Source organism: Quercus robur, chromosome 1 (genome assembly GCF_932294415.1).
Source record: "Quercus robur chromosome 1, dhQueRobu3.1, whole genome shotgun sequence".
Lineage (NCBI taxonomy): Eukaryota > Viridiplantae > Streptophyta > Magnoliopsida > Fagales > Fagaceae > Quercus > Quercus robur.
Window position 1 is genome coordinate 24921692 of NC_065534.1, and position 11502 is coordinate 24933193.

General features: G+C 36.2%; 1 protein-coding gene across 1 annotated transcript; it reads left to right on the top strand.

Annotated features, from left to right (window-relative positions):
* The first annotated feature begins 378 nt into the window (after positions 1-378).
* On the top strand, positions 379-2096 carry LOC126691313 (uncharacterized protein At2g29880-like). The gene is made up of 2 exons (XM_050386394.1): positions 379-444; positions 1509-2096. The coding sequence occupies exons 1-2, from the start codon at positions 379-381 to the stop codon at positions 2094-2096; spliced, it is 654 nt and encodes a 217-aa protein (XP_050242351.1).
* Positions 2097-11502: the final 9406 nt, after the last annotated feature.

Genomic DNA, 11502 nt, shown 5'->3' on the forward strand with positions numbered 1-11502 from the left:
TTTATATGGGGTGAATTTTCTCTTATATGCCTGCTACTTGGGTCTTTTACTGAGTAGTAAGTTAATGATTTTAAATCCATATCATAGAAGACCATTTTACGAATCTATGTAAGTATAACAACATTTATTTAGATGGATGATGCCGAGGATAAGAAGTGACCTGAAGCAGTTGAGAGACATTTCATTGATATCTTGTTAGAAGAGGATGCTAAAGGGAATATGCCCCAAGGCCAGTTCAAGTCTGGAACTTGGACAACAGTTGTCAATGAGTTTAACAAGCGTGCGTCTAAAAGTTACACCAAGGCACAACTTACACAAAAATATCAACGACTGAAACAGAGACACCGCACATTCTCCTAGCTCATCGCACGTACAGGAATGGGATGGGACCCCATTTCAAATACGGTGACGGCCAGTGAGGATGCTTGGGCTGCTGCATTTGCGGTAAGTCCTTAAATCTGACTTAAATATCAAAAATATAAAAAAATATGAGGTTTATTGGGTTATGAGTGTATTAATAAATAGTGGATTTAAATAGTTTTTTTTGTAGCATTTTCTCATGATGATACTTTTAGGAATGGAATAAAATCTGACTTATATATGGGGTTTACTGTGGGTTTAATGTGACTTATAAAATCTGACTTATATCTTTCACTTATATTATTTTATTTATATTATTCATCTACGAAATTACTCATATCTCATTGAAATATTCTGAGTAATCTTATCACATAGTGACAGAATAAATATCTAGAAGCACTGGCACAAGTTCACAAATGAGTACTCCCAATGCAATGATCTTTCCTGAGCACTAAGCATTTCTTAATTATTAGAATTTAGAATCAATGACAAGGAAGGTCCATTACCTATATATAAGAAAAGACAAAATTAATAAAAGACCCATTTCTTCAGAGTAGAGTGAAAGGCGAATTTGATAGCCATCACCCCTACTCATGCTGAACCTAATGCCACGTTTCTGGCAGTCGGTCCATTAGAGATCAACCATGAGTCTAAAGTAGCAAAAAATTTGTCCCTCAAAAAAAAAAAAAAAAAAAAGCAAAAAATTTTATAAAATATTCTACAACTGCTGAGTGTGTAGTTGTGTTAATTAAAGAAATTAAGATATAAAAAGTTTTGTGCTAATAAGTGGCATGAAATCACTGTCAGTATGGTTTCCTTGCTGGAAGAAATCAATGACAGATGTCAAGCTTTTTGCATGTGAGTCATGTGTGTGTATCTCCATCAAAATGTTTTATCAAGCTAGTTTTAAGCCAAAATGAAACCTTAAAAATTGAGTAAAACACAAAATCGCTACTGATCTAATGCCATTTTGTCCCTTTAGTGGAATTTGAGCCATAATTCATGTCTACAATTTCCTAAAAAACCTTTTTGGCTTTTTGAAATTTGGAATAAAGAGTGTTGTTATACGGTTATTATAATTAGCCATCTACTTTGTATTGGGTTTTATATCAATAAAACATCTAACCAATATATATGGTTGTTAATAGGTCAATCATAAATTCAAAGAGTTCAAGAAAAAGGGGATGAGACACTATGAGCTGGTGGGCACGCTTTTCAATTCAAACACAGCCACAGGTTTCCTCCAAATGTCATCTGCCCAACCAGCTCCCAATAGTGATGAAGAGAGAGAACTTGATGCAGCCTTCCTATCTGAGGGGGTACATGTCAATGTTAGCATCGATGGTTTGGATGATGTGGAGGAGCTGCCCACACCGAGTGAAGCCCAAAGCCGGAGGCAAGCTGAAAAGCGGCCAGCTGAACCGTCTCATTCAAGTGGAAAAAGGAAGAAAGGGCACTCCCTTGAATCCATGACTGAGGCAATATGGGGTTTTACTGACATGAGGAACCGTCGGGGGAAAAAGTCCATCGACACTGGAGACTCTGCTGTGGGGGCTGACCCTGAGTCAATTACAGTAGCTGTAACTCTTCTGAACCAGCACACCGATGTCGATCATGTCACATATTGCAAGGTCGTGCAGGAGCTTCATAACGCTAAGAGTAGAGCCGCTTTATTCGCCATGACGGTTGATAGAAGAAGGGCCTGGATTGAGTTTATTGGGGGTGGATTGCAGTAGTGGTGGTTGTGGTTGACAGCCTAGGAAGTTAACTGATGATGTGCGCCGTGTAGACAGCCTAGGAAGTTAATTAGTACTCTTAGTTTGCTTTAATGTGAATAGGCAAAGTTTGTATTATGTTAATACTATGAACAATGTTTGCATTATGCCTTCCTTTATTATGTTAACTTCCTTGGGACATCTATGGTATTTATGTAAGAAATATGTTTTGTGGTTGTCGTGTCTTCTATGAATTTCTAACTTTGGTGACATATATATATATATATATATATATATATATATTTAAAAAGTAAGCTTCTGCATTCAATTTTGCAAATTTCTTTTCTGTGTCACATATCTGCTTCATACGTTGTCAGCTATTTTAAGAATGTAGTATTTTATTGAGCATACAAGTGACATTGGCTGGAATGAGTATTTGGCTCATCCTTTCTCTTTTGTTAGTTATTTGTAGTTTTGCTGGAATTAGTTTGAAAGCAGCACATGAATTGTCTGCAAAATTTGTATACAACACTGCCTAAAAGGATTGTAATTTCTATGAAATCCGCAGGTATCAAAGAGCCACGCCTATTATAATTGATCCAGGTCTATATAGCTTGCATAAATCAGGTGCATTTTAGGTCTCAGAGCAAAGGAGTGTACCATCTGCATATAGGGTATTTACAGGTGAGGATTTTTGTTTATTGCCTCTCATTACTAAATCTTCATGCCTCCATAACCAGCTTTACCTTTCAGGTATTCCTTTTGTATAAATCTTTGTTTCATTCTTTGTTAATTATGATTTGATTTTGCTGGAAGTATCAGTTTCTTGGTTGAAAAATTTTAGATTTAGCTCTTATTTAGTGCTCTAGGGCACTCCAATTCATAGCAAATGATTTCTTTTCTAGTAATTAGAAGGATGTACTGAAGTTTGCTTTCAGACCCCTGGAAACTGATGTTCACTAATTTCCTATTCTTTTCCTTTCTTCTTCTTTGCATGCATTTCTGGGTGAATAATAGCTTCCATTTGATTTGAATCTGCCTTTTTTTTTTTTTTTGGTTATTTCTTTTTCCTATTCTTTTCCTATTCTTTTTGTTCTTCTTTTTTCTATTTGATAAATTTTTCTGGTTAGTTTCTCATCAACAAAATAATAATAATAATAATTGTGGTCTGTCATAATATCTTTCTGAGGAATTAATCAGAGTTATAAAATTATGAATTCTAATATGTCTATTATCTTGTCAATATATTTGTCATGCCTTACCCATGAGGTTGTTGGTTTTTTTAAAATCTGGCAACACTTTGTTACAGGAATACACGTTCTAGCCAAATTTGAACGTGTTTTCCTGTAACGATTTTGACATAGAGAAATATTTTCACACATTGTTACGTCTTATATTGCTTTGGAAAAAAGATACTAGTGACTTAGGAGCCTCTATTGGGTCAGCATTAATACGCTTCCCATGCGCTTTAGTGTTCCCGTTTGTTTTTTCTTTCTTAAGTATAGAAAATGTTAGCTAATCGGTTTAAATGTCATTAAGCTAGTTGATTATAAATCTCAAGCCTACTGCTCTTGATTCAAGAGCAGTAGGCTTGAGATTCAACAGAACACATACTGCAGAGCCAGAACTGCCAAACAATAAACTATGTTTTGTTTATTTATTTTTTCTTTCTTGTGTTAAAGACTATGTTTTGATTTAGTTTTGGAAAAGTAGTTTTATTGGTTTCGGGAAAGCAAGGATTTTGGTGTTGGTTGGTTCTTCTTTAAGCCAATGACTGTGGAGTCCTGATAATTGGCTGACGTTTTTATTTGTTTGATTGTTTGAGATATATTATACATAAACTCCAAAATTTTCTCATCATGGTTATGGCACCCCAAAACCTTTTCCTTTAAACTTAGTTCTATACTGAATTTGGATGTGTTTTTATTTGGACAATATGTTAACATCTTTATGAGGCATATTTATTTACTAAATAATATTTTATAGCATCATTTCCATATATAGAATAGTCTATTTTTTAATTTCATTTGACGTGACACACACTATTATTATTGTCTTTAATTAATTTTATTCTTCTTGTTTAAAGAGACGAGAATGCCTATTGATCAGTTGTGCTTACTTATTCATAACTCATATATAAGCACTGCCTAGAATCTAATGTGCATGCTTTGTTGTGTTGCCAAATGCCAATAGTGTATGGTCTATGTGGAAAGCTAAAGCTAGCAGAGAAAGTGCATGTAGACGTGACTATATATGTTGCGTTTGATGTTCTCTTTTCTTTTCTTTTCTTCTTTTATGAATTATACGCACTAGAATAGATGTTTCTGAGATTGTTGAATTTGCGGCTTTGGTATGGAACAAAATGGTGACAAAGAAATTCAGTGTTTCATGGTGGATTGGTTCTATTTTCATAAACAAGTCTTTGTTTCTTTTTCTTTGATTGCAGATTAGGATTCCAATCTAAAAAATTGAACGACAAATATTGTTTTTCTAAAATTAGTGGGATTGTTTTGCAACTTGAAAGAATTTTTTTGTTGCTTCATAGTAGTCATTGAATAAATCATTTTGTACTTCATTAATGCATATGTTGGTGTGAGTAGTACATGATTTCAACATTAATTCTTTGCAACTTAGTAGAATCATCATCTGGTTCCATCAGAGTAGCAATTCGGCCTACTTGGTCCATTTCGGTCCGTTTGGTACATTTCAGTCCACTTCAGTCTATTCAGTCCACTGGTTACACTTCGGTCTATTACGGTCCATTTCAGTCTATTCAGTCCATTAGGCACAATTCAGTCCAATGGGTACGTTTCAGTCCATTTTCAATACCACCAAGCTACATGCTCTAAAAGCAGTTTAATGATATTTTCCACACACTCTCACAATCGGCTTTTCTTCTTGAGTTTTTGAAAAGGAATTAATGAATGTGAGTCAAATTATGAGCAATAATGAAGGTACATAATTATTTTTAGGAATATCAAAGTTAGTAATGAATGAGAATTGAATTGATGGCATAGGACAGGGTAAATGCCAACATCTTGGGTAAAAGTTAGTGAACATACCATAGGACAGGGTACCTTACTTGGTTGCACTTGCATGATTGGTCCGAAAACTTCAAAATGTACATTAATGACCACTTGGCAAATAAAACCCTACAAATAAAAAAGAGAGTGGCAGCAATTGAATATGAGTGAAAGTCATAGCTAAATATAGATTGGTATATTTTCACCTCATATTGATCATTCAATATTTCACTTTGAGATTCTTTCACCCATGTAAAACGCAAGGGCAATGCAGTAGCTGATAAATTAACTAAATTAGCAAAGATCTTTCTCGAACCTTCAAATTTGGTTAGAAGACATCCATTGTGATGCTGCCAATCTTGTAATGTTTGATAGAAGTTTCTATTAATTCAGTAAAGGACTAGTCTTATTTCTCAACAAAAAAAAAAAAATCCATTTCGAGATTTTTTTTTTTTTTTGAGAAATAAAAAAAAATTATTACAAAAAATCAATACATTTTATGCTTTTTAATAGGTTAAGGAGGAAGTCAGGTGAACTCATACTTAATCTTGTCTATAGTAACTTGTCAATTCTATCCGTAGAGGCTTCCATGTCAATTACTGCGGAGGCTCCTTCAACTAATTAAGCCATAACAAACTAATGGAATCCATTTACTTTTTTGAAAAGTTAATACTATTTTGTTCAAATGTTGTATTTGAGTATAAGCCAATAATAATAATAATAATAATAATAATATCATTTTGAAGAAAATATATTAAATGAAATCATTTTAAATTTTCGGAATTTTTAAAAAAACTAAACCAAAGATAATATGTAAAATTATCAATGTCATAATAATCTCTTAGAAATATTTCTTTGCTATTCCTTAAATTAGGTCTTCTTGTATTTGACAAACCATATTTGTCTTGAAGTCCTAAAGGTTTAATATTTTTTGGATTATATGGTGAGATCAATTGATCAAACACTTGCCTCCAAGGTTGGCCACATATCCACTTGATGGACTTAGATATTTTTGCCATTAGAAAGGGGTTAACTCACAATTTTTATTTTATTAAAATATTAACATCATTAAAAGAAAAGAAAAAAAAAATCATAGTGTACTCTACGAAGTAAAGCAATTTGTTCAATGTTTAGTAAGTCCAGAATGTAGAATTAGCGAAGGCGCCTACATTTTTTTAGGCTGCAAGGTTCATGTGATTGTAGGATCTACCATAAAAAATTCCTTGAGAAGCAGGTTTCTATACATACAGCAATATAGATATATATACATAAAGCGATATATATATATATGTACTTCTTTATAGTGGCTGATGTGAACTTCATGGCTGCCCACAGGTGTGATTCAGTTATGGCCGACACCGATTTAGATCGTGATTCAGGCATGGTTGAGTCTGATTCAGATGAGTACGATAGTGAGGTGGAGCTCGAGATTGTCACAGCCTACGTTCAGCTGTGTATAGAGTACGTGCAAAAGTGCTACATGAAGCAACCTATGTGCACTAATATCCTGAGTGGGAGGTCATATGTGATTGAAGTACTAGAAGGAAATCTCCAAGTGTGTTATGACATATTCCGCATGGACAAGACTATTTTAGACACTTGTGTAATGAGTTGAAGCGGCTGCACCTATTAGAGGAGGACACTGGTTGGGTTTCAGTTGAGGAGTCCGTTGGGACAGTGCTATTTATCGTCGGACACAACGCTGACTACCGGGTAACTGCCAACCGCTTCCAACATTCTCTCGAGACCATTCAAAGGCGGTTCCGGCGTACCTTGCATGCTATCCATGCTTTGGGATGTATCATCATCCGGCCCGACGTTGATGCAGCTGAGCTCCCTCAATCACTTCAAGGGAATGGGAAATATTATCCATGGTTTGAGGTATGCTTTGATTTTTCTTTTTTTAGTTCTTAGCTAAATTATCCTTGTGATGAAATTCAATTGTGAAAGATCTATAATAGAGAATAGAAAGAAAACAATATGAAGTATGAAAGAGTTCTGAAGTATTTCTAGTTTTTTTAATTTGAGGTTGATTGACAAATATTAAATAAAGTAGACAAGTTAACATATCAAAGTTGATGTAGACAACCTTGAGTTCGCAAACCATTGAAAAAATTCCAATGTCAAATGCAAGTACTACGTCCAACCGTGACTATTGGTTATATGAATTGTTCAAAATGTTCCAATATCTCTAGCTACGTACCTAGGTAGTTGGACAGAACTGTTCAGCCTGTAATAATTGGATACATACATTTTTGTACTAGCAAACTTCACTTTGGTGAACTTCATATTGTTCACACTATGAACAATATGATTGAAGTACTAGAAGGAAATCCCCAAGTGTGTTATGACATATTCTGCATGGACAAGACTATTTTTAGACACTTGTGTAATGAGTTGAAGCGGCTGCACCTATTAGAGGAGGACACTGGTTGGGTTTCAGTTGAGGAGTCTGTTGGGACAGTGCTATTTATCGTCGGACACAACGCTGACTACCGGGTAATTGCCAACCGCTTCCAACATTCTCTCGAGACCATTCAAAGGCGGTTTCGGCGTACCTTGCGTGCTATCCATGCTTTGGGATGTATCATCATCCGGCCCGACGTTGATGCAGCTGAGCTCCCTCAATCACTTCAAGGGAATGGGAAATATTATCCATGGTTTGAGGTATGCTTTGATTTTTCTTTTTTTAGTTCTTAGCTAAATTATCCTTGTGATGAAATTCAATTGTGAAAGATCTATAATAGAGAATAGAAAGAAAACAATATGAAGTATGAAAGAGTTCTGAAGTATTTCTAGTTTTTTTAATTTGAGGTTGATTGACAAATATTAAATAAAGTAGACAAGTTAACATATCAAAGTTGATGTAGACAACCTTGAGTTCGCAAACCATTGAAAAAATTCCAATGTCAAATGCAAGTACTACATCCAACCGTGACTATTGGTTATATGAATTGTTCAAAATGTTCCAATATCTCTAGCTACGTACCTAGGTAGTTGGACAGAACTGTTCAGCCTGTAATAATTGGATACATACATTTTTGTACTAGCAAACTTCACTTTGGTGAACTTCATATTGTTCACACTATATTGCACATAAGTTTAATTTATTAATTACAGCTACCTATTTTTTTAACAAAAATGTGTGGGGGCTATCGATGGGACGCACATAAGTGCTTCTGCCCCATCCGATAGGACCACCGCATTTAGAGATAGATGGAGTGATATCACCCAAAACGTGATGTGTGCATGCAACTTTGACATGCGGTTTACGTATGTGCATACGGGATGGGAAGGGAGTGCAAATGATTCACGAGTCATGCAGGACGCACTTGGACATGCCGAGTATGAGTTCCCTTGGCCACCTAGAGGTAAAAAAAAAAAAAAAAAAAGGGATAATTACACATTACCCACCTGTGGTTTACCTCTAATTCTAAGTGCCTACCCGTGGTTTGAATTTTGACACTTTGCCCACCTGTGATTATCTCCGTCTATGTGCCGTGTGCCCACCTCTCCCTCACCGTTACTCTAACATAGGAAATAGATCAAAGGTCACTCCCATCCAGATCAAAACAGTCTCTTTTCCAAAAACCACTCAGTCACTCTCATCCCGCTTACTCACCAAAATCACTCAGTGTCACTCCCAAAAATCACTCAAAATCACTCACTCACTCCCCCGTCACCGTTAACGTAAGAAATAGTTGAAAAGTCACTCCCATTTCCCATTCGTTCACTCTTGCTCACCAAAAATCACTGAGTGTCACTCCCAAGAATCACTCAAAATCACTCACTCACTCACTCACTCCCATCATTCATGCAAACCGAACCGACGAAGACGGCTTCTCCGTTCAGCTGTGGCAGGAAGACTCACTCCTGGGTATCGCGCTTCGCTTCACTTGACTGGGATTTGAAAGCTTGAGGTCGTGCATGCAAACCGATTTGAGGAGGATCAAGATTATTGCCTCTGTTCTGTTCAGCCGTTGCAGGTAGATTAGGATTTTGCGTTTTAATCTTTGAAATCTAGGGTTCTAAATTGGGTCTTAAAATGCCGGTGGATTTTAAAATGTCGGTGGTGGGTTTTAAAATGCCGGTGCCAGTGGTGGGTTTTAAAAATCCTTTTTTTTTTTTTTTAACAGAGTCGGAGAAATTTCCAGCTGAAACCCAATTTTGTTTTTACAGTTGCTCCTCATTTTTTTATGTTGTAGGCTTTGATGATTGTTTTGTTTAGTATTACCCGCCTCTCCCTCACCCGATCATGCTCATGATTGTTCTGTTGTAGGCTTTCTCTCTGCCGTGATTTGTATTGTTTAATTGTTTTTGTGGAATGTTACCAAATTGAAATCAGTTTGATCATTGGTTACTGCTTCTGTCAATTTGAAATCAGTTTGATTTACTGCTTTTGTTACCAAATTGATCATTGGTTCTGATTTTCAGATTAATTAGAATGTTACTGGTTGAGTCTGTTGTGGACAGCATGTTATAGTTAGTGTATAATGGACCAGTGAACTAATTATGAATTTGACCAGTGAACTAATGGACCAGTGAACTAAAAACCCTCCATTCCCTTTAAAAGTTGAATAATGCTCATGATTTTATTGAAATAATTATTCAGTCAATTATGATATAAGCTGGATGGTTATATATGCATTTTTAAAATAAGTCCAACTGCATTCTGAGTTCTCTTGTTTGCTCAATTCTGTTTTGAAATAAGTTTGTGATAATAATCGACCAGTTAACTAATGGTACTGCTCTTATTACTACTCTTATCCATATAGGTATTGAGTCTTTATTAACAATAGAACTAGATGCCTCATTTTTATATGTTGTGTTTTATTCTGTTGTGTTTTACATGCAGATGGCTGACTTAGTATTCAATTTTGAGATTCATCATGGTGGGCAGTTTATGTGGAACCCAAATTTGGTATATTTAGGAGGTAGTACTTCTTTTGTTGATAATGTTGACCCAGATAGACTTAGTTATTTTGAAATACAAGATATTTGTTGTGATGTGGGGGCACCTAGTACAAGTAGATATCATTATCTTATTCCTGGAGGTAATTTGGAGCAAGGGTTAAGGCTTATAAATGAAGATGATGATGTTGTTTATATGTGTGAGATCCATGCTGCATGGCCTACAGATAAGATAACACTATATGTTGAGGGTGGTGAGGAGCCACTTGCTGTTGAACAACCATTTGGTAATGAGGAAGTAGCAGATGATGATGATGATGTGCATGAGGTGGGTGAGAGTGATGATGATGTGCATGAGGTGCATGAGGGAGGTAATGTGGATGTTGAAGGAGGTGATATTGATTGGTTAGAGGAAGGGTTTGAGGGGCCAGATTTTGATGATGATGTTTTTGGAAATGTAGATGATGGGCCATCTACACGTGCAGCCCCACATAGGCCCTCTGAAGGAGATGATGGGCCATCTACACATGCAGCCCCACATAGGCCCTCTGAAGGAGATGATGGGCCATCTACCCATGAGGATGTACATGTGTATGCAGCCCCACATAGGAATACTGCAGCTGACAATGACCCACCTCTTGAAGAGGGTGAATGGATTGACCCACCTCTTGAAGATGACATGGAAAGTCTAGTAGGGTCTGATGATGATCAGCCAGCACCAGCTGCAAAAGAACCTGAGTTTAATGTCCAAACTGACATGAGAAAGCTAGAGTTAAGGAAAGGAATAAAGTTTCCAAACTCTAAAGTATTTAGGGAGGCATTGAAGGAATATGCGATAAAGAAGCCAGTAAATATCAAGTTCAAGCTGAATGAGAAGAAGAAGATATCAGTTTATTGTATCAATGAATGTGGATGGAGGTGTTATGCATCTCAACTACCTGAAGAGTTGACATTCCAAATAAACACATTCAATCCGGAGTGCACTTGCCCTAGATCCTTCAAACACAGCCAAGTGACTTCAACTTATGTTGCAAAGAAGTTTATGCAGGAGTTTGACAAAAACCCCAATTGGAAAGTGGCTGGTGTTCAACATCATCTGAAGCAAGCACTTGAAGTTGACATAAGTTACAGTCAAGTGTATAGGGCAAAAAGGAAAGCTACTGACTTGGTTACTGGGGATGAACAGCTGCAATATGGGAAACTTAGGGATTATGCAAAGATGATAAGATTGACTGATAAAGGAAGTAGGGTTATTTTGCAAACTGAAATGGAAGATGAAAATGCACAGCCGAAATTTAAGAGAATGTATATTAGGTATAATGCACAAAAACTTGGGTTTTTGGGAGGTTGTAGACCAATTATTGGTTTAGATGGGTGCCACTTGAAAGGCAGATTTGGGGGGCAAATACTTTCTGCCATAGCTAGAGATGCAAATGACAATATTTTCCCAGTTGCATTAGCTGTTGTTGAGCAAGAAAACAAAGATTCATGGG

Excerpts from the sequence above, each read along its gene's own strand:
- LOC126691313 (XM_050386394.1), top strand. The coding sequence starts at position 379 with ATGGGATGGGACCCCATTTCAAATACGGTGACGGCCAGTGAGGATGCT. Across the intron at positions 445-1,508 it reads CTTGGGCTGCTGCATTTGCG|GTCAATCATAAATTCAAAGA; the intron begins GTAAGTCCTTAA and ends GGTTGTTAATAG.